This window comes from Ochotona curzoniae, unplaced genomic scaffold (assembly GCF_017591425.1).
Source record: "Ochotona curzoniae isolate NIBS_2020 unplaced genomic scaffold, NIBS_Ocur_1.0 contig_3190, whole genome shotgun sequence".
Classification (NCBI taxonomy): Eukaryota; Metazoa; Chordata; class Mammalia; order Lagomorpha; family Ochotonidae; genus Ochotona; species Ochotona curzoniae.
The window spans coordinates 9,677,577-9,698,011 of NW_024465751.1; the positions used below are offsets into that span (position 1 = coordinate 9,677,577).

The 20,435-nt window shown below is 52.5% G+C and overlaps 1 protein-coding gene and 1 non-coding gene across 9 annotated transcripts in view; one reads left to right on the plus strand and one right to left on the minus strand.

Annotated features, from left to right (window-relative positions):
* Window positions 1-5,290: 5,290 nt before the first annotated feature.
* TRNAM-CAU lies at window positions 5,291-5,363 on the plus strand. Its single transcript has one exon. It is a non-coding gene; the product is annotated as a tRNA-Met (tRNA).
* A 2,285-nt stretch (window positions 5,364-7,648) lies between these two features.
* The window catches only part of TBC1D31 (TBC1 domain family member 31), a 51,161-nt gene continuing 38,374 nt past the window's right edge, over window positions 7,649-20,435 (minus strand). For 2 of the 8 annotated variants that reach the window (XM_040979357.1, XM_040979353.1), the window contains 5 exons: window positions 18,886-18,978; window positions 14,953-15,093; window positions 11,754-11,892; window positions 9,753-9,848; window positions 7,649-7,964 (listed from right to left, as the gene is read on the minus strand). In XM_040979357.1, the coding sequence (XP_040835291.1) occupies window positions 7,831-7,964; window positions 9,753-9,848; window positions 11,754-11,892; window positions 14,953-15,093; window positions 18,886-18,978 (603 nt within the window). In that variant the 3' untranslated portion in view covers window positions 7,649-7,830. Of the gene's footprint in view, window positions 7,965-9,752; window positions 9,849-10,211; window positions 10,248-11,753; window positions 11,893-13,603; window positions 13,799-14,952; window positions 15,094-18,885; window positions 18,979-20,435 lie in introns of all 8 variants that reach the window. The other 6 variants (XM_040979351.1, XM_040979350.1, XM_040979352.1 and 3 more) reach the window with 6 other exon arrangements.

The window sequence follows — 20,435 nt, forward strand, 5'->3', positions numbered from 1 at the left end:
GGGATTAGAACCGGCGCCCATATGGGATCCCGGGCGTGCAAGGCGAGGACCTTTAACCACTTGCGCCACCGCGCCGGGCCCAGTTGTATTGCTTTTTAAAAATATATTTTTTTTCTTTATTTTTTGATGACTTTTACATAGTTGGTTAAGGTACAAAGGGTCAAGGGCTAGAGGTAAGTGGGTAATACCAGTATTTTCACCACATTCTCTTTCTTACTTTCTGTATTTGGGGAAAAGGGGGAGATGAGGGGAGAAGCTACATCTAGCCTCCCAACCATCCAAGGGTTCCCAATGTGGGGTATACTCTGAGGTCTTGATAATTCAACAGTCTTGAATTGCTGTAGTTACTGCCACTCCAAGCATGATCAAATCTCTCCAGAATCCACCGGCTGACTTAGTCTATCTTAGAGTCTCTGTTTGCCCAGATCTTCACTGCCAGCACTTGGCTGGGGAAGTTGATCGATTTGCTCTGCCCTCCATGCTCTGTTGTGGTACCAGGTGGCTTCTGCAGGCTCCAATGGACTGCTATATCCTCCGTGTGCATCTGGATACGCTGTCCACTGCTCCATCTGAGCCACTGAGGAGGCCAAGTTCCAACACATGCATTCCACGGTCACACCATGGAAACTACAAGTCTCTCCATAGTTGGGGTTCTGAGTCCAGCAGTTCAGTTGGTAAGGAATCACCCAAGAAACCTCACCTGAGGCCATTCCAGACCTGATTCTTGTGCTTGCCAAACAGGGCCTGGCACAGTCTGTCACCCAAATCAGCCTGCGCACACACGGGTTGCTGCAATTGCTGGGTCAGTTCTGTCTCCAGTCCTGTCTTCTACACAAACCAGGAGTGTTGCAGTTGCGTCCGGCCCAATCCTAGCACCACCCCTTGGCCTTCACACAAACCAGTGTGAGCTGCAGCTTAGTAGCCCCCACCAAGCCCGTCCCCTGCCAGGTTCACATGTTTGCCAGTATGTACAGCAGACTGATTCAGTTTGTCCCACATCCCATTTGGCTCTTGTACATGTCAATGGGCATTGAAGCCCAGTTCATCCCAACCAGCTGCACTATCAGGTCCACACTGGTGCCAAGGGGTGCCACCATCTGTCTAGCCATGCCTGAGCCTGTAAGGGTTTGTCCCCCATGTCAGCAACTGCCAGCTGATACTGCGACAAAGCCCAACCCACCCACACCTACCCTGGCTTATGTCTGCACCAGAAGGTACAATCAGCCCTGCCTGGTTTTCCCCTGATTCAACTCACATGTGGGCCATCATATGTTATGGCCCTGCCTGGCTTGGTCTGCCACCAGTGGGAGTAGTGGCCCGTCAGGGGGCCCCTCACAGTCCCCCTCACAGGGTACCCTCTGACCGCTCCCCAGGTCTCACGTGTGCTGGTTGGGTGCTGTGGCCCAGTCTGGCATGGCCTGCCTCATCTCGCATTTGCCAGTGGGAGCTGTAGCTTGGCCAAGACTGGCCCACCCCCAATTACAGCTCACACTGGTGGGGGCTACAGCCTAATCCCACCCTGCCAGCCCCCAGTCCCAGCCCCAATGTGAACTGGTTGATATTGCGGCCCAGCTTGGCCTTGTCCACACTCCGTTCTGGTTCTTGAATTTGCCAGCGGGTGATATGAACTGGCCCAGCCTGATCTGCACTAAATGTATGCCAGTGGGTAGCATTACCGGGCCTAGCCTGCTCCCCGTCTTGGTTCTTGCACTCATCTGCAGGGAGTGTGTTCCGACAGAGGAGTTCCCCAATGCCATCCGGGTCTCTTCCAATGCCAGATCTTGCACACACTGGTACATCCATGGGCCAGCCCTGCTTAGTCTACCTCCTGTCCAGGAACAGTGGCCTTTCCTGACTGGCCCTCACCCATTCTGGTTCTTGTTGTTGGGTGCTACAGCCCAGCCAAGTCTGGTCCACACCCAGACACAGCTCACATGTGGCTCTGCAGGGGCAAGAGACCTAGCCCAGCCTTTCCTACACTCATGCTGGTTCTCACGATCTCCAGTGGGTGCTAGAGTCCAGCCCAGTCTGGTGCATCCCAGAGCCAGTCCACATTTGTGCCGAGGGACCCTGCGGCCATGTTCAGACAAGATAGTAGCTCCCAACCTGGTCTTCGCGCTCACCAAGGGCAATCACAACCTGGCCAGGGTGTCCCCTTAGCTCCCCAACCAGGCCTATTCCCAGTCACAGATCTTGCATGTTCCAGTGGTTGCTCTGATCCAGCTTGGCATAGCCCCTCGTCTGTCTTGGCCTTTGCCTTCAGATACTATAACCTGGCCTGGCTGGACCCAGCCCCTAGTCCCATCTCTTACTGGCGGGTGCTGGCACCTGGCCTTGCTCAGTCTGCTTCCATCCCCGGCTCATTTCAACCAGGAGAAGTGATACCCTAGCCCGGCATGACCTGTGCTCTTGCCTGGTTTCTGCACTGGCCAGTGGCTAAGGTTTGCTTGATCTTTCCCGGTCTGCCCCTTCCAAAACCAATCCACACACTTGCCAGCAGATGGAGCTACCTTGCCCAGCCTGCCCTACACACAGGCCTGGATCACCAACAGGATCTGTGGCCCACCAGGGGAGTCTCCCAAGTTCCCTAGTTAAGGTCCACTCCAGACCCAGATCTCACCATGCCAGCAAGTGCTAGGCCCTTACCCAGCATAGTCTGTCCCCTCCATCCTGGCCTTGGTATGGGCTGGTGGATGCTGCGGCCCGGTGCACCCCACACCCTGTTTGGGGGTGCCCATGAGGATACTGCAGCTTGGTCCTGCCCAGCCTACTTCCAGCCCCAGCACTCGTGTTGGTGGGGTCCATGATCATGTCTAGGTTGGCCCATCACCACCCCAACTCTTGAGCTAACCAGCAGGACTTGTAGTTCAATGGGGTTGGGCCCACATATTCCGCCCTCCCCCCTCCACCAGAATCCACCCCTGGACCTGGTTCTCTTGCACGTTGGTTAGTGTCATGGCTCAGTTGACTGTGACCTGTCCCCTGTTCCTACACTCACTGTCCAGTGCTGGAATCCTATCTTGTCAGACAGGCCCCCAGCCCTAGCTTTCATGTTGGCTGGCACGTGATGGTCAGCAATGATCCATGCTAACAAGCCCAGCTCAGGTCTCCCATGTGGGCTGGTCCACCGTTCTAACCCATAAAGGTCTTCTGGTCTCTCCCCTGCAAACCACCAGGTCTCATTCCCCTCGCTTACCCACAAGTACAATGACCTTGTTGTTTGGAGTCCCTCAGGAGTCCTTCCTCACCTGCAAGATACTCGCATGGCAGTACTCCCTACCCCATATCCCTCTGCTCTTTTCCCTATTCAAACCACAATCCTTGTGCCCAGGAGTGCATGGCTTCTTTAGCCCAGGTGTTGGAAGCCCAGTGAGTGGTGTGCTGATGCAAAGCTCTCTTCACCCACCAGGGTCCCAAGCTCCTGGCGCATGTGCTGGCCTGGTGCCTTGCCCCTCCACACACCCAAGAACCAGGTCTATTGAGGTTCTCCCGGCCTGACCCCCCAGCACCGCAGGGCTGCATGCTGACCTGGGGCTCTCCCCGCCCCTCTGCTCTCACCACCCAGAGCCAAGCACATGAGGAAATCCCCACGTTTGCTCCACCTGCCTAGAGGTGAGCTCTCAGGTCCCCGCAGGCCTACCGGTGCCATTTCCTTAGCCCTCCCCCGTCCCAAGCCCACATTCACTGGCCCCCACGGGCTCCTGTCCGGCCCCAGAGAAGTTGTATTGCTTTTAAATCGGGACTTAGTACCCCCTGCAGGTTGTCCCGGCAGGAATACAGGGGCCGCAGTGGGAGGGGAAGAAGGGGCAGGGGAAGAAGGAACAAGAAGTGATCTTGGTGGGCCTGGTCGCTCCAGGAGCGAATCAGGCCGGTGCCAGGGGAGGCTTGAGCCAGCAGGCGCTAGCTCCTGGTCAGGCCTGGCGGTGGCTGTCTGCTGGGGTCTCAACCACGATGCTGTTCGCCCTCTGTTTCTATTCCGGACCCAGGCAGGGTGCAGCCAGCCTCCGCGGCACCTGTCTTCGGTGCGAGCCTTGACTCCCCGACGGGAAGCCTCTTCTCCCCTGAGCTTCTCCTCCATCCTCCGCTCTCTTCCTTAGGCCTGGAGTTTTGAAAATCCAAATAGACTTTTAAGTGGATCGACGCAGCTCCTTTATTTGATAAAGTCCCCCTCATCCCAGAACAGCCGTCGTCAGGTCCCGGCGTCCAGTGGACACCCCACAAAGCCCTGGCCGCGACTCAAGCCTCAAACCGCAACCGCAGACAAGGTCAGGGGGCTCCCCGATTCGGCCGCAAGCGGAAATCGGGGGAGCTTGAAGTAGCAGGTGCCCCGCGTGGCGACCACACGTGCAGGGACTCTGACGCGAAGCCTGTGGCATCTCGGCCTCCGGGCAGGCCGCCCCTCTGCGCCCGGTCGCCGCTCCGAGGCTGCGGCATTCGCACCAGGAGGCGGAATGCCCACGTCTACACCCGGCAACCGCAGGGTCGCCGTCCGGCATTCTCCACTCCGCGTGGCTCTCGGCGCCCGTTGCTCCTGGCAACGCGCCGCGTCCCGCAGCCGGGGCCGTGGGCAGGGGGCGTGAGGCAGGGGTCCCAGCTGCACCTGCTCTGGAACTCGGGGTCCTTCCCCCTGGTGGGGGGCGCCTCGGCCTGAGCGAGCGGAGATTCTGCTCCCACAAGGGCCTCTGCTGCACCTCCCTACCGTTGGCGAGCCTCCCCGCCCGGGTGGGCACTGAGGTCTCGGGGCGCTCGTCCGGCTGTGGGTTCACCCCTCGCCCCGCAAGCCCGGCCGTTCCACACTTGGGCAGGTGTTTTGATCCGAGTTCGGAGACTGACCCCTTTCAACCTTCCCCGTTTGGCGACCAGTGTGTGGCTACGAGGGGCCGCGGCGCGCGGAGGACCTCGACCAGGTGCACGGGCCGTGGCTCCCGCACCTGGCTGTGGGGGCCGGGCCGGCTGCAGACCGGTACAGACGGTGACACACCCGCGGCCGCACCCCGACTCCGCGAAGCCAGCCCAGGGCAGAGCCCACACACCCCCAAAAGAAGCCCGTCCCGTGTCCCGGCTGCCCGGGCTGCGTTGGCGAGCAGGCAGCAGCGTTTGTCGATTGACACGGTGACGGGCGGAGGAAGGCAGAGGAGCCAGGGAATCGGCGACAATCGCGCGGATAGCCAGGAGCCACAAATCCCGGCTACCAGACACAGGCAACAGCGTGCCAAGATGCAACACCCTGGGCATGCGCGGCACTGCCGTCATTGCCTTATTATGTCGCAGACGCTAGCTGCCGCTAGGTGCCTCGTTAGCGCAGTAGGTAGCGCGTCAGTCTCATAATCTGAAGGTCGTGAGTTCGATCCTCACACGGGGCACAATACTTTTGTTCCTCCTAGGACTTTCCATCCAGAGAACTCTATTTTACTTGCTCATATTAAATTACGGGGCTTGATCGCGAGAAAAACTGGCCCCCGAGATGCTACATAACAGAACCAGACAGAAGCACTGCCCCTGCCTGCCTTGCCCTGATGCCGGGTGTGTCGGCTTCGGGGCGTCTGGTGCCGCCCTTCCTTGCAAGCTCCTTTGGGCTATGGAGCTGCACGTGGGCTGCTGCGACGAGGTCTGGGGAGAGGGATGGCCTCCTGCCTGGCAGCGGGCTGTGGGGAGCCCCGCCAGAGCGGCCCCGCAGTTCCCCAGGGTTGCTGTGACGCCCCCTTGGGATTTGCTGAGCTCTTTGCTGACCCAGTGGGCTGCAGAGGGGTGGGGGTTCCTGCCTGTCCGCCCTGTGTGATTGCAGTGTGTAAATACACAGCGCACAGTTGCAGGTTGGCCGCTCCCTGATCCCCACGGGGGCCCGGGTGGCCATCATCAAGGCAGAGCCCCTTCCGCTCAGGTCCATTAAGCCCAGCAAGCCCTGGCTTGGAGACCCGGCCACCCCTGCTACACAGGAGGCTTGGGGACTGACTCCAGGTCTGGGGTTGTGGGACAGCAGGCGGTGTTTTCCTAATAGATTTCAAGGCACCACCCCTTTGCTAGGTGGCTTCTGTATTGTACTTTTAGGGATGTTAGCCAAGGTGCCCCACCCACTCCCATCTTTCTAAGCCTACAGTTTCATGCCAGGGAAATTACGGCATCTGGAGCTTACTGAATAAAAGCCAGCCGGAAACCCGCGTCTCTGTCCGTCAACCCAGTCAGCTGCTCCCCGGCGCTAAGCGTGCTGCTTGCTGACCGGGCTCGCATCTCCAAGCTTACTTTTCAGTCCTGGCTTTGCTGGACTTTTCCAGCTTGACAGTGTATCATCTGTTGAACTACCGATAGAGGGCGCCGGAGGGACACTGCTGGGCAGACAGGGCTGCTTCTCCTGGCTCTGATGTTTCGCTTATTGCGGCCCCTCTTCCCCTTCCTGCACCTGTGCGCAGGGGGGTCCGCCCTTGGGGGAAGAGGAGCACACCGCGGCATCGCAACTCTCCCCCACATCCGGGGGGCTCTGAGGCTTCACCCTTTTTTTACTTCACCCTCTTGTTGCTAATGTTTACTTCTTTTTCATCTACTTGAAAGGGAGAAGTGGGGTGGGTGGGTGGGAATGTCTTCTATTGCCTGGTTCACTTTTCACTTCCCAGCCAGGACTGGGTGAGCCCAGGACTTGTATCTTGGTGGGGTGGTCCAAGGAGTTGAGCCATCAGCACCCGCGGGCTCCTGGCATGCCCTGCTGTGTGCCCAGGTGGCCCCTGTCCTAGCACCATCCTGGGCCCTCTTAGATTTCTGCACGGCTTCACAGTTGCTCCGTACCATGATTCAGTAAGTCTTCCTGCAGTAGTTCTCCCGTTCAAGCCAGTGTGTCAGTGGACTCTTGCTTGGGCCCAGAAGGCCCCAAGGTTAAAGTCAGAATCCTGGTGAGTCCCAGACTCACCTTGAATTCTGCTTCTGATGAACTCCCCAGCTTATGGTGTCACCTAGAGCAGGGCACTCCAGAATCGGAATGTTCTCCAGAATCCCCATCATACCTGCTCCCGCTTCACAGCCCGGGCCTTCTGTTGCCACCCCCAGCAGCCCGACTCGACACTTGTGATGAGGTGACTGGTGTGGACCGCCAGGTGGAGGCTGGCATGCCAGGGCTGTTATTCTGGAACAAGAGGGGAGCATTTCGCCTGCCGCCTATGTCGGCGTCACTCAGGAGACCGCCCTGGGAGAACACAGCGAGCAAACACATGGCACCGTGTGTGTCCAGCCCGACGAGGAGCTCTGGGTGCGAGCTCACCTCATCTCACGGCTCCACCAGCTACTCCTACTCTGCTTTGGGTGAGTGGGAGAAAGGAGGCTGGAGAGGCCGAGCCGAGGGGTGGAGAGGCAGTGGTGGCCACAGCACTGCCAGCAGGGGAGGCGGTGGAAGTGAAGGGCAGACGTCCGTGTCCCGTGGGCAGCCGCTCTGGGACACGAGGGGACACTGGGAGCGCCCCTCAGCCTCTGGCTCCGGGAGGGCTGGTGCTCGGGCGCCTCGGCATTGGGACTGAGTCCTCGCTCTCCATCTCGCCCGTCCACTCCTGCGGCGGGCTCCTGGTCCTGTGGTTCCTTGTGCATCTTTAAAGGAAACCTTCATCAACTCCAGCTCTGAGGTTGACGCTAGCCCCTGGGACTGAAGTCCAGACACGGCTACCCCAGGTTCTACAAAATCTTTATTAAGAAAAGTTCAAGGAGACATTTACAATCCAAAAGGTGTGAAATAGAACACATAATTTTCACGGACAGATTCTGCTATGCAAAAAGTTTTAAATAAATAAGTGGAAAAAGCAGTCACTGATTGCAAAGGAGGGCTCTCTCTCTCTGACCAAGGCGCGGCGTCTCCTACGTGGCCACGAGCCGCGAGGCCTGACACCTGCTGCGAGCCTGGGCGGCCAGTCTCCAGCGCAGATTCCTCACCTTCTGCATGAGATTCTGGTCTGTGCTGTCCCACTCCGCCAGCTTGCGACTGAAGGGAACTTGAAGACAAAAATCAAAGAGAACAGTAGCTGGATTTCCTAAATGCCGGGAATAACAGCACGTGAATTTTAAAGGGAAGCATGTTGGCAAAAGTCAATCCTGAAGGATCCTAGAAACCAAACTGCTTGAACGAGAAGCCTAACCTAGCACGGGCCCTCGGTGGTCCCACCTGCAAGCCGAGCATTTGATCACCTGCTTGAACGAGAAGCCTAACCCAGTACAGGCCCTCGGCGGTCCCACCTGCAAGCCGAGCATTTGATCACCGAGTTGAACGAACGTTCCTAAACAACACACTTGTTTTTGGCTGCTCAGCATTTTTCATTGTGGCCTATGGAATGAAGGAAGCTGGCTGTGGGGTGAATATGAGCTGCTCCCAAAAGGGGGACCCCTCGCTGTGAGCCCACCGAGTTACACCTCAGGGGTTAGCCTGGCCCCTTTCCCAGCAGGTACAAGGAACCAAGCTGTCTGTGCTTGAACAGCAGCCAAGCGGGTCCAAGCTGACAGCGGCCTCACACTGACTTACAAAGGCTGGCAGACGTGGGCAATGGGGAGGCGGTGGGGAAGAGCAAAACACTTTAAAACTGTACTTCCCTGAAATTTAGTTACATATTCCAACAGCCAGGGCCAACTTTTGGAAATATTTCCCTCCCAAAGAACTAGACCTTTTTATGAATGTTGTATTCCTGCCAAGTAACTTTTGGATAAGCCGTCGCTGCTGCACATCCACACTTAGCATTTCTCTGTGAAAAACAAGCTCTGACAGCAAGTTCAGGAGAGAACAGCGTCCAAATCCCTCGCGCTACATTTGATTCCCAAGGGTTTTTGGCTTATTTCCAGCACACCTGAGGCATGCATCAAAAAGCATGACTACCCCAGAAGTATTTCCCGTGACACAATCACCTCCCAGGACTTGTTATGACAAGTGAGCTAGGTTGCTCATCAAACCTCTTTGGGGCCTCACATAAAAGCCCATTCCTCAGGCCCAGCACGGTAGCCTATCAGCTAAAGTCCTCGCCTTGCACGTGCCAGGATCCCATATGAGCGCCAGTTCTAATACCACAGGCCCTGCTTCCCATCCAGCTCCCTACCTGTGTCCTGGGAAAGCAATAGAGGATGGGCCAAAGCCTTGGGACCCTGTGCCTGCATGGGAGACTCAGAAGTTCTAGGTTCCTGGCTTTGGATCAGCTGAGCTCCGGATGTTGCAGCCACTTGGGGAGCGAACCAGCAGATGCAAGATCTTCCTCTCTGTATCTCCTTTTCTCTGTGCCATTACAATAAAAACTTCATTCCTCTAACACGTTTCAGAAGGCCCTGCTGAGTTCTGCTTCATTAACCATGCAGCTTGACTGAGCAAGCCAAACTGTACGCTTCGCTGAGAACAATGCTTGCTCCTGGGTGGGCCGCTGCTGGGACTGTGTTTCTATAAGCTGTTTCCACCTTGTGCATTCCAAACAACAGACTGGAAACACAAAACAGAACATCTGTCCTAACCACGCTCCCTGGGGCATCCAATGTAGGGTCCTGAGTCGGCGAGCCAGCGCTGCCTCAGTGCACCTGCCGTACCTGCGACAAAAACATCCTCCCTACGGTGGCTGCAAGGAGCCCAAAAAAACAAAACAAAACCAAATAAAACACAGACACACAATAGGTGGGAAAAATACCACCGAGACTGTGTTATCACAAGGATGGAAAACAGCCGGGTCAGAGAACGTAAGCCACAATTTTGTGTAAACTGCGATGAATGAATGATAGATCGTACACGAACTTGTTATTGCTTATCAACTTACTTTGTGTTGAAGAATCCGTTTCAGAAATGTCATTCAGCTGTGAGGTTCTGGGCAAGCTGCTCAGGTCGCCCTGGTCATCCCGCCACCCGGACATGTCTGTAAGGCATGTAGAAAGTGGCTGTTACAGAGAGCCCATTAGTGAATGAAAACCTTCTTTCCCAGGTGCACCAGCAGGCAGCTGGCTAGGAAGTCGGGCAGCCAAGACTTGCAATGCCACTCCAGAACGTGATGCTGGCATTGCGGGCTAAGGCTTAACCTTCTGGGCCACGCTGCCAGGCCTTAGCTGCTGTGTATACACGTTGAAGTATCACACATACCTTGCAAAGGGCACTGTTGTGTCCTTGCAGCCGCACAGCAAGCTAACTCACCCGTGGCACTAGCATCTACTATGGGTGCTAATCCCAGTCCCAGCTGTTCCACTTCCCACCCAGCTCCCTACTTACAGCCTGGGGAAGCAACAGGAGACAGTCCAAATGCTTGGGTCCCTGAACCCATGTGGGAGACATGGTGGAAGCTCCTGGCTCCCAGCTTCGGACCCTCAACCCTTTGTAGCCTTTCACGGAGTGAACCAGCTTTTCCTCTTTGCAATTTTAAGCAAAATAGTTAAAAAGATGTACAAATACTACATCTTAATCAACTTTTTCAAAATATGTAACATTTTCTAAAAAATTATCATTTTTAAAAACTGTTATTTAAAAAGCAGAATTACAGAGATGGAGAGACAGATCTTTTTAAAAAATTTAAAAAAATATTTGTTTTTATTGGAAAGGCAGGTTTATAGAGAGGAAGCAAGAAAAAAAGAAAGATCTTCCATCTGCTGGTGCACTCCCCAAGCGGCCAGCCACGGTGGCCATAGATGAGCTGATCTGAAGCCAGGAGCCAGGAGCTTCCTCTTGGTCTCCCACATGAGCATAGAGGCTCAAGGCTTTGGCTACACTCTACTACTTTCCCAGGCCACAAGCAGGGAGCTGGAAGGGAAGTGGAGCAGCCAGGACATGAAACGGAGACCATGTGGGATGCAGGTCCATGCAGGGCGAGGATCCAGTCACTGACCCATTGTGCCAGACCAGGAGAGACAGATCTTCCATTGCTGGTTCACTCCCCAAATGGCTGCAATGGCCAGAGCCGCACCGGCTCAAAGCCAGGAGCCAGAGGCTTCTTCTGGGTCTCCCACATGGGTGCAGGGACTCAAGGCCTTAGGTCGGTCTTTATTGCTTCACAGGCCATCAGCAGGAGCTAGATTAGGTATGGAGCAGCTGGGAGTCAAACTGGTACCCACATAGAATGTTGGCACCATAGGCAGAGACTTAACCTACCATGCCATGGTGGAGGCCCCCAATGTTTATGTTAGTGTAACAAAATGGTCTAAAATTGCTGATGGTTGTAAAAATTCCAAACATACTTTTTTTTCCATGATAAAGTTCATAGGCTCGGGCTTTCCCCTTTTACTCTCTCCATCCCCACTCCCCAAACATCCTTCTTGATAAACAGGAATACAGCGCCACTCAACTGGACACCTTATTTAGGTGAACTGTATTGTATGTGATGCTAAGTCAGTGAAGCTGCCATGTTTCAAAGGGGTACACACACAGCCAGTGCCTGAAGCACTACAGTACACGGGGAGTAAAAGTTCCACACGCCTGCACTCCAGTTTAGCACTGTGGAGTGTAGTCTTGCCAGTGTAAGCTTCGCACAAAACTGTAATGTTTGATGAACTCTAAAGAACTTTCCTGGAAATACTTTAACATGCTGTCGTTCTGAGAACTACTAGGAAAGTACCCAGTTTCATGAAAAGGAAACGCTGGACACAGCACTTTGGGAACAAAGTGCCCCTGGACTGGGGGGCACAGCAGCCCCCACGGGGTGCCTGTGATGGCTCTCCTCGGCTCACTTCTCCCCACTACACAAAAGGCACCGGGACCACCTTTTTGCAGCCAATCAGAATGAAGCAGCAGTATGCACCTGTAAGCCCACGTGGAGAGGGGCTGGCCTGGCACTCACCTCCGTGGGATGGAGTCTCAGAGTGTTCTGCCGCGGCGCTGATCTGCTGCTCTAAGAACCACCTTCTAGACGCATCTGAAAGGGCGGCAGCTTTCCTTTCTGATCTCAGATAGAACTCTTTTTCTTCAGCTTCCTTCCACTGAAAGACAAGTGTGTGTGTGTGTGTGTGTGTGTGTGTGTGTGTGTGTGTGGAGGGGGGTGGGGACAGTGGGGAAGATTCTAGAAAACCTGTGGCAGTGTCTGTACCTCCTGGGCCGGGGAGGGGGAGAGGACTCTGGCTCCCCACTGCCCGTGTTGGCACACATCCGCCTCTCAGGTGTCAGTCAGGCCGCGAAGCACCAGGAACTGCACACGTGGGTCCTGCACTGCCCGATGGCAGCTCAGATCCACTTGCTCACAGTCTCAAACCTGAGACTGGGCTCTGACTGAACCGTTGAGAGTTCTGCTTTAATATAAAGCCTAGAACATTCAGAGAGCCACCTCTGCCCAGATGTGGCCCCACAGGATGACGGGAGGGTACGCAACACATCTTGGGCAGCCCCTGCTTTCTTCTCCATAAGACAATGAAGACATGATCTACAGCTGGCTCTTAAAACAATGACATTGAAGTCCAGCTCCTGAAGTTTACCAAAAGTCTGCAAAGGCCATCGCTGTCATACTGGAAACATGACACAATTTTCGTATGCTACGGCTATACCGGTGCACGAAAATGAAGCTTGAGTGAAACTCAACAGGGCAGAAGGTGACAGCCTGGACAGACCGCCATGTTTCTCCGTGGCAGAAGGAGGGGAAGAGGCGCCGGGCTGCAGCGGGCAGCACGTAGGGCATCCCCCACGCACCGCGTGCTTCGTCAGGACTCTGGGCCAGCTCCCCGCTCCTGTGTGCCTGAGGGATCCTGCACACATCGCCCCCCTCTCGAGGACCCCCTGTCCTGGGCCCTGGAGGAAAGGGTTATAAGACAGGGCCTCAGGCCACTGGGATGGGGAGGAGAAAAATGAGCAAGAGTAATGACTTGCATGCTTTCACAACACACACTGTGACACAGTGCACAGAGGGGTGCAAAAACCACTCTCATGACCTAGAGCTCATCCTATTTTACCCTATCTTTATAAAGTCTTGTGGGGGGCCTGGTGTGACAGCCTAGCAGCTCAACCTCCCCTTGCATCTGCTGGGATCCCATGCATGTGCTGGTGCCTGTCCTGGCTGCTCCACTTCCCATCCAGCTCCCTGCATGCGGCTTGGGAAAGCAGAGGACGGCCCGAAGCCTTGGGGCCCTGCACCCGAGTGGGAGACCTGAAGAGGTTCCTGGCTTCGGATCAGCACAGCACCAGCCATTGTGACTATTTGGGGAGTGACCCAGTAGCTGGATCTTTCTTTTTCTTTTTCCTTCTCTCCATAAATCTGCCTTTCGAATAGAAAAATAAAAGAAATCTTGGGAAAAAAAAAAAAGCCCTGTAGGGACTGTAGGTGCTGGTATACAGGCTAATCCTCTACCTGCGGTGCTGGCATCTGGCATCCCACATGGGCGCTGGTTTGAGGTCTCCCTGCTAATGGCACTATTACTTGGGTTTTAATACCAGCTAGCAGCTACATATACTTTGTACCTGATCAAAATCCTTTGATTTTGATGAGGTAAATTCAAGAATGAATACTATCGGCCAGAACACATCGAGGAGGCTGAGAAGTTGGGTAACACTGACTGTACACACACACAGTGACCAGATGGCTTGTCACTGTAGCAGCTGGAGTAGACGACTCTCTGAGAAGCACCTATTACGATTATTATCTTGTCAACAAAACATACCACCATGTCAGCGCACGCTGGGAAGCCCTTCTGGCAGCATCCCTACCTTCAGAGCCTCCTCTTCCATCATTGCCTTTAAAACCTCTACTTCCTTCCTTCTGTTTTCCTGCAGGAGTTTGGCCACTTCCTGGTAACATTCACTTCGCTGTAAATCGTGACATTTCTGTTTATACAAAGCTTGGATCTGCCAGTCGGTGTTTAGGCATGCTTGTTCAGCTTGGTCCAAATTTGCCTCAATTACCTTTGAAAAAGTTGTCAGTTTCAGAAACAAGATCAGACTGGGGACACACACAGTGCACGCGGATATCCGGTAAATGCAGCCCAGTGCAGGGCAGTGGCTTGTGATCCCGGCGCACGTGAGAGCTAAGACAAGCTGGCACCCTGGCCTCGACAAGGATATCTCCCTGGGGGCCAGCAGGACCCGCTGCATTTCAGAAGCTCTTCCCTCCACTAGAACGTGCAGCCGAGGTGACGGACGTCCGGGGGTGGGTGGGACTCAACCATCCTTGTGTTTTCAACCCTCTGAAAGAGGATCGGAAGGACCCATTTTTACAGAGTGGACAAAAGCCTGCATGAAAAGGAAGTGGGGTCCTTTTGGGGGAGCAGCTAAGAGAAAAGTCTGTACCTCACACTGTTCCCAGTTTTGGGACTAGGATCAGGCCCAGACATTCACCAATTTAACATTTTGTTAAAGAGAAAAAAGTTCTTTTTGGAACATCTCAAGTTTGGCTTCAAGTCAGTATTCTAAGAGGAACTCCAGAAAATAAGTCCTTTTTTTTTTTTTTTTTGAGGAGGGGGAGGGGGTCAGACACCATGGCATAATAGGTTAAGCCTCTGCCTGTGGCACTGGCATCCTGAATGGGCACTGGTTCTAGTCCTGGCTGTTCCACTTTGCTCCAGTTTCCTGCTATGGCCTGGCAAAGTAGTGGAGGACGGCTCAAGTGCTTGGGACCCTGCACCTGTGTGGGAGACGTGGAAGAAGCTCCTGGCTTCAGACTGGCTCAGCTCTGGCCGTTGCGGCCATTTTCTCTGAAACCTAACTTTAAGCCCACGTTTCCGATACTGACTGGACTGTCCCTCGTTTCCTGACTGACAGAACAGACATGCGCAGGCTGCTCTATGCAAGGGTGGTCACTGGGGCCTTGATCTTCTGCAGTCTCATCAAACCCAGGAACGGCTCCTGAGGCACAGCCCAAATTCAGAGTCACTGTGCCTTTAAATCGCAGCTAACCAGGACAACTCTCCAAGGGAACGGAGCTACACCCACTGACAGTCCGTGAAGTGACCACCCTGTGAATACCCCCAGACCGTGGGAGGCTGGGCATGCACTCAGCTTTGCCCCGAGGTGCCAGGAAGGGCTGCTGGCGGAGGGCCTCCCTCGGGCCGCTCGCCTACCTGCTGAGCTTTCTGGCTCTGCTGTCGGTCGTTTTCTATCAGTTTGTGCAACAGGTTTTCTTCGAGATCCACTCTCCGTCTGTAGGCGTCCGCATCTTCCCGCAGGTCCTTGGCCACGGCTTCCTGGCTTCTAGTGAGATTCTTTGTTTAAAAAATCATTTGTAAAAAGTCACTGCTCTATAGAAAATTGCTAGAACATGAAAAAAAAAATACTTCTTTTTCAAAATACTAATATGCACGCAAATGAAAAATGCATCCAAGTAATTTTCAAGGGGAAAAGCAACCATGAGTGGCAGCATCCAAAATCATCCAGGAAGGATCCGTGAGAATTCTCCAACCATAACGGTGCTGAGAACACTGCCAGAACTCATCAAAAACTTCTTCCAGGAGTCGTGCAATTAGCCTCATTTCTGTAGTAATTTGAGGAGCACTTACTGATTCATAAAACATCCCCGCAGCCCGGCAGGAACGGTGAGCTCCGCCGTGTGAAGCTGCATTACTGCCCTTCCTATCCTGCCCCAAGCTCTGCCTTGGCCTCATTTACAAAACCATCCAGTGGTGCTTTTTGATGGAGGGATCAAAACTTCCCTACTTATCCATAGGCAGTATCATTTCCTTTGTAAGGAGCTGAAAATAAATTTGTTCTCTATTATATGTGGAAGAGCTGTACGGGAGATGATCTTTAGAGACAGAAATGATAAAACAAGTATCAAACAGAAAAAAAAAAAGTCTAAGGCTGTGGTTCCTCAGTAGTCTCTAGTAATGACAACTGTAGCCATTTGGAAAAATAATTTTATTAAATGAAACACAAAAGCAGCAATCATGGAATGAGAAAGAAAAGTGTTGTGTGTGTGTGTATGTGTGTGAAGATGAAGGAAAACGGCAGAAAATGAAAGATGTTGAGAAGGAATGGAGATGCCCGGGGTGGGGGCGTGGGCGCCGGGCAGGAGACACACACGGGGTGGAGGGCCTTGTCAATTACTGTGTTAAAGGACAGGGCTCTTCCTCCATCGGCCGAGGGGGCGGAGGGAACTGGCATCTAGGTATCAGACATAACAGTAAAGGGCCCACTCAGGAGCAGCTCCGAGTAATTCAAACCCTGCATATTCCAAAGGGAAGACTGGCCCCGAGCAGCTCCTGGGAGTGACCTCCACGCCTGGGGCCATGCCACTGGGACGTGACCTCCACGCCTGGGGCCATGCCACTTGAGTGTGCCGACACAGTGAGGGGACCGGAGCCCTCCTCCATCAGCACGCCCTCTGGCGGGAGGAGAGAGCAGCCGGGGAAGGTGCCCGTCTGGGCGACACCCAGGCCAGGTCCACTTGGAGGGAAGGTCAAGTGCTGCGGGAGAGCCCAGCGGAAGCATCTGCCCAGCTCTTCCGGGACCTCACCCTGGGTGCCCTCCACCTGAGCTGGGTTTAATCTAGATCTTTCTACAGTGATGCATGTCACTGGGAATCTAAGAGTGTTGCGACTCCTCGCCGTGGCGCTCACACCACCCCTCCCAGTACTCTGGGCACGGCTGGTATTGTACCAAGCGGAGGCACGCTTGCCAGAGAGACATAGAAGACAGACTAGATGAGACAGAGGACGAACAGGATCTGGTGGGTGGGTATTTACTTGTTTTTATTTTTATCTGTGCTTAACTTTGTTCTTCTGTTAAAAAATTATATTTTATTTGGATACATATAAAATGTTGAGCTCAAATTTTCCACAAGGGTAATCTCAACATTTTTTTCTGAGACATTTCGAGAAACAGATACCGAATCAACCTCACGTAGGGATAACTTTGGCAGGTAAAACCAATCTGGAAACATGTAGTCTGACATTTTGCCTCTAACTAATCAGATGAGGGCTTCCTAAGTTGGTGTTGTTGAGCAGTTAAATAAACTCCTCTTTAAGCCAGTGGTTGGCTTCTTTCACAAGACAGCACCCAAGGGATCAGTAAACATTCCTGAGACATGGAAGAAGCTGAACATCACTTCAGTGGCATCCCTGCCGAAGTCCAGAACTTGAACCTCACCTTGAGCAGGTGGGAGCTGAGGGCGGTCTCAGAGGCAGCCGGCCACATGCTTCCAACACTCTCAATGCCACCACTTCTGAGCAAACTCAGGCAGGGCTCCAATTTAAAACACACAAAAAACTAGGTTGGGCCTGGCACAGCAGCATAACAGCTAAAGTCCTTGCCTTGCACACCTGGGATCCCTTATGGGTGACGGTTCTAATCCCAGCTGCCCCACTTCGCATCCAGCTCCCTTGCTTGTGGCCTGGGAAAGAAGTGGAGGACAGCCCAAAGCCTTGGGACCCTGCACCCGTGTGGGAGACCCAGAAGAGGCTCCTGGCTCCTGGCTCCTGGCTTTGGACTGGCTCACCTCCAGCTGTTGTGGCCGCTTGGGGATTGAATCAGTAGACAGATGATCTTCCTCTCTGTCTCTCCTCTCTGTGTATCTGATTTTCTAATAAAAATAAAATAAATATTAAAAAAAAAATCTGGGCAATTGTGGATTTTCTTTTGCTCTGAAGAATAATTTTGGGACAACTGATCAAATCTGAATAAGGCTAGTAAGTCTTACATTATGCTAATTTACTGAGTTTGGTGATTACACTGTGGTTTTGTGAGATCTGTTGGCTTTAGAAAACATACACTGGGGCTGGAGCCATGGCGTAGTACGCTAAGCCTCTGGGTGACACTGGTATACCCTATGGGTGCCAGTTTGAGTCCTGGATGCTCTACTTCCCATCCAGCTTCCTGTTTATCGCCTGGGAAAGGAGGAGAGAACGGATCAAGTCCTTGGGACCCTGCACCAGAGTGGGAGACCTGGAGGAAGCTCCTGGCTCCTGACTTTGGATTGCTCAAACTTTAGTCACTGTGGCCATTTGGGGAGTGAACCGTGGTTGGAGGATCTGTCTCTTTATTTAACGCAGTTTTTCAAATGAAAGTAAACAAAGGAATCTTTAGAAAGAAGAAGCGAGAAAGAAGATATGCACCGGAGTAGTTAAGGGACAGCTCTCCATCTTAAACAGTTCAGAAAAGTGTCAGTGTGCTTGTCTACAGAACGGGAGGCCAAACAGCAAAAAAATGTAATGGGTGAGAATCTCAGAGGATAGTTGAAAAGGCTTTATATTTTTCTTGCAAATTTTGTTACTTTGGAAATTACTGGATTTTCCGACTGCCTCATAAAAGCATACGGCAAATCAGCCTTCAGGTTACCCTAATAAATGAATTACATCTGAATCAAAATCAGAAGAGATCTAATCAAACTAAATCCCTTGCTTAGTTTTAGCAGAAATCCAGTATGTTTTAAGTGCTGTGAGATAGAAACAGGCACAATGTTTTCAGTTTATTGAATGTGACTAACCATCAAATGTATATTGCCTCTTATGAACTCGGTTACTACTAATATCCAGCTCAAGCCGAAAGAAATAAAAATTTATGTTTTCAATATGAAATGAATGAGTAACAAAATACTTTCCCCAAATATTGAAGATCGACATAAGCAAGGTCCCCTTTTCCCTGGAATTCTTGAAAATGCATTGTATGTACCAAGCAGATGTTTACTGGCTGGCTTCCAGAAGGCTCAGATTTAAGTACTTCAGCTCTCGCCTGACCTGCCTTCCAATCTTGTAAGAGAAGTTGGAGCATTTCATGGTTACTGTCACACACAGACAGGAGAGCTCAGTACGTTCGTGGAAAGATCCTCAGGCAAAATCTGGAGTTTACAGCTGGTGCTTTACAAACGAACCTAAGCTGCTAACAGAAACAGGGCCTGCAGAATTACAACAACCTCCACATTCAGATGCTCTGGCTACCTTACAACCCCGCGAGGCGCTCACATTCTGCTTAGCGCAAATAAAGGGACCATTAAGACACCGCGAGCGACCGACCGCAGTCCAAACAGGGTCTGCACAGACTGGAAGTTAACTGACTCATACCTTCTCATAAAGCCTTCTTTGTGACTCGAGCTCCAGCTGTCTCATCTCGAGGTCTTTGGCGGTGCTAGCGATTTCTTGGTCTCTCATTTGTACCTACGGCCAAATAACAAACTGTGAATATCAAAAGCAATTAAAACCAGTTTTCAAGTAGATTCAGCAGTCTTTTCAATGTGTGTAACCAAGTAAGAATATTTAAAATCACAGGGACTGGATTTCTGAAGCCCGAGTAGCTGACAATATATTAACACTCACTGTGCAATCTAGGAAGCATCTCTGAATGAAAGCCAGTTCATTTTTTTTTCCCCCAGAAAGCCTGGTTCCCATATGCTCATCCAGCCGCCTGGAGGAACAGATGGCAGCTTTTCCATAACCAACATTGACTTAGAAAAACCTGAGTCATTCCAATTTGGAATAGAGAGAAATATAGAATGCGTAACCTTAGAAAATGTAACACTTTTTTCTAGTGCTCTTTTGGATGAAGCTTCTACATGCTTATAAATTTGCTCTGACGGCTAATAGTCCAGGGTTACCTTTATCGTGGACTTGCCAGTCTCATGTGTTTTGCTCAGAGTGGCTGAGTGTGGCAGTTCCTACCTCCTGCAGGGTTTGGGCAAGGCGCTCTCCAGACAGGAGAAACTGCAAACTCATCTCGATTATTTGGCTGCCTAAAACTCCGTTTTCTTCAATGGGCGAGATGTGTATCCAACAAAACAGAACTAACAACAGACATAACCAATCGATTTCCATTCACTCACCTAGCAAGCATTTAAGGACTGCACCGATCCCTGCACTCAGGGAGTAGGACAGGAGTTAGATATTCTTCCTACTCAAGGATACAGTGGGACATGCAAAGATACACATCCAAGGGCTGTAACCAACACGGCTTAGAAAGCGGCTCACTGAAGGAGCCGAACTGTGAGCAAGAAAGAAACGGCAATGCTGAGAAGCAGAGGAGAGGTTTGGCACAGCACATACCATTTTAGGAATTTTAATTACAAAAGCTGTTCTGAGTCTCAATTTTAGGAGTTGCTAACAGCTGCGTGCCACCGTGGGAACAGAGGAACTTTGCAGGCCGCTGACCGATGCTCGCAGCTCCCTCCATGCCACTCTGGCCTCATGCAACCTTCCTGCTGGAGTCGGAAGGGGAAGTGGAGTTTCTGCTGCCTGGCAGTTAGACCACACCAGTAGACCAGGCAGAAGGGCAGGGGGCTGGGAGGGCAGCCAGGGGCAGAGGCTGGCGCTGAAAGAGCTTCACGGGATGCCCGGAGCCATGCATGCCTGCTCCATCTTAAAGTGTTTACAAGAAAAGACGGCAGCGCTTTGCGCTTCAATGGGCTTGTGGGGAAGAACATACACATTTCTACAATAACGCAAAGCAAATCTTATTTACTAGATGAGGTAAATGAAAGGAACTGTAGAGTTTAAACATCCAGTTTCAAGTTCGCGTTGGACAAAAGGAGTATCAAGTGATCAAAAAGTGAATAGACTAGTAGTATATAAAAATATTTCAAGACTTCAACATTCCATTATTTCCTCAAAACTAGCTTTGC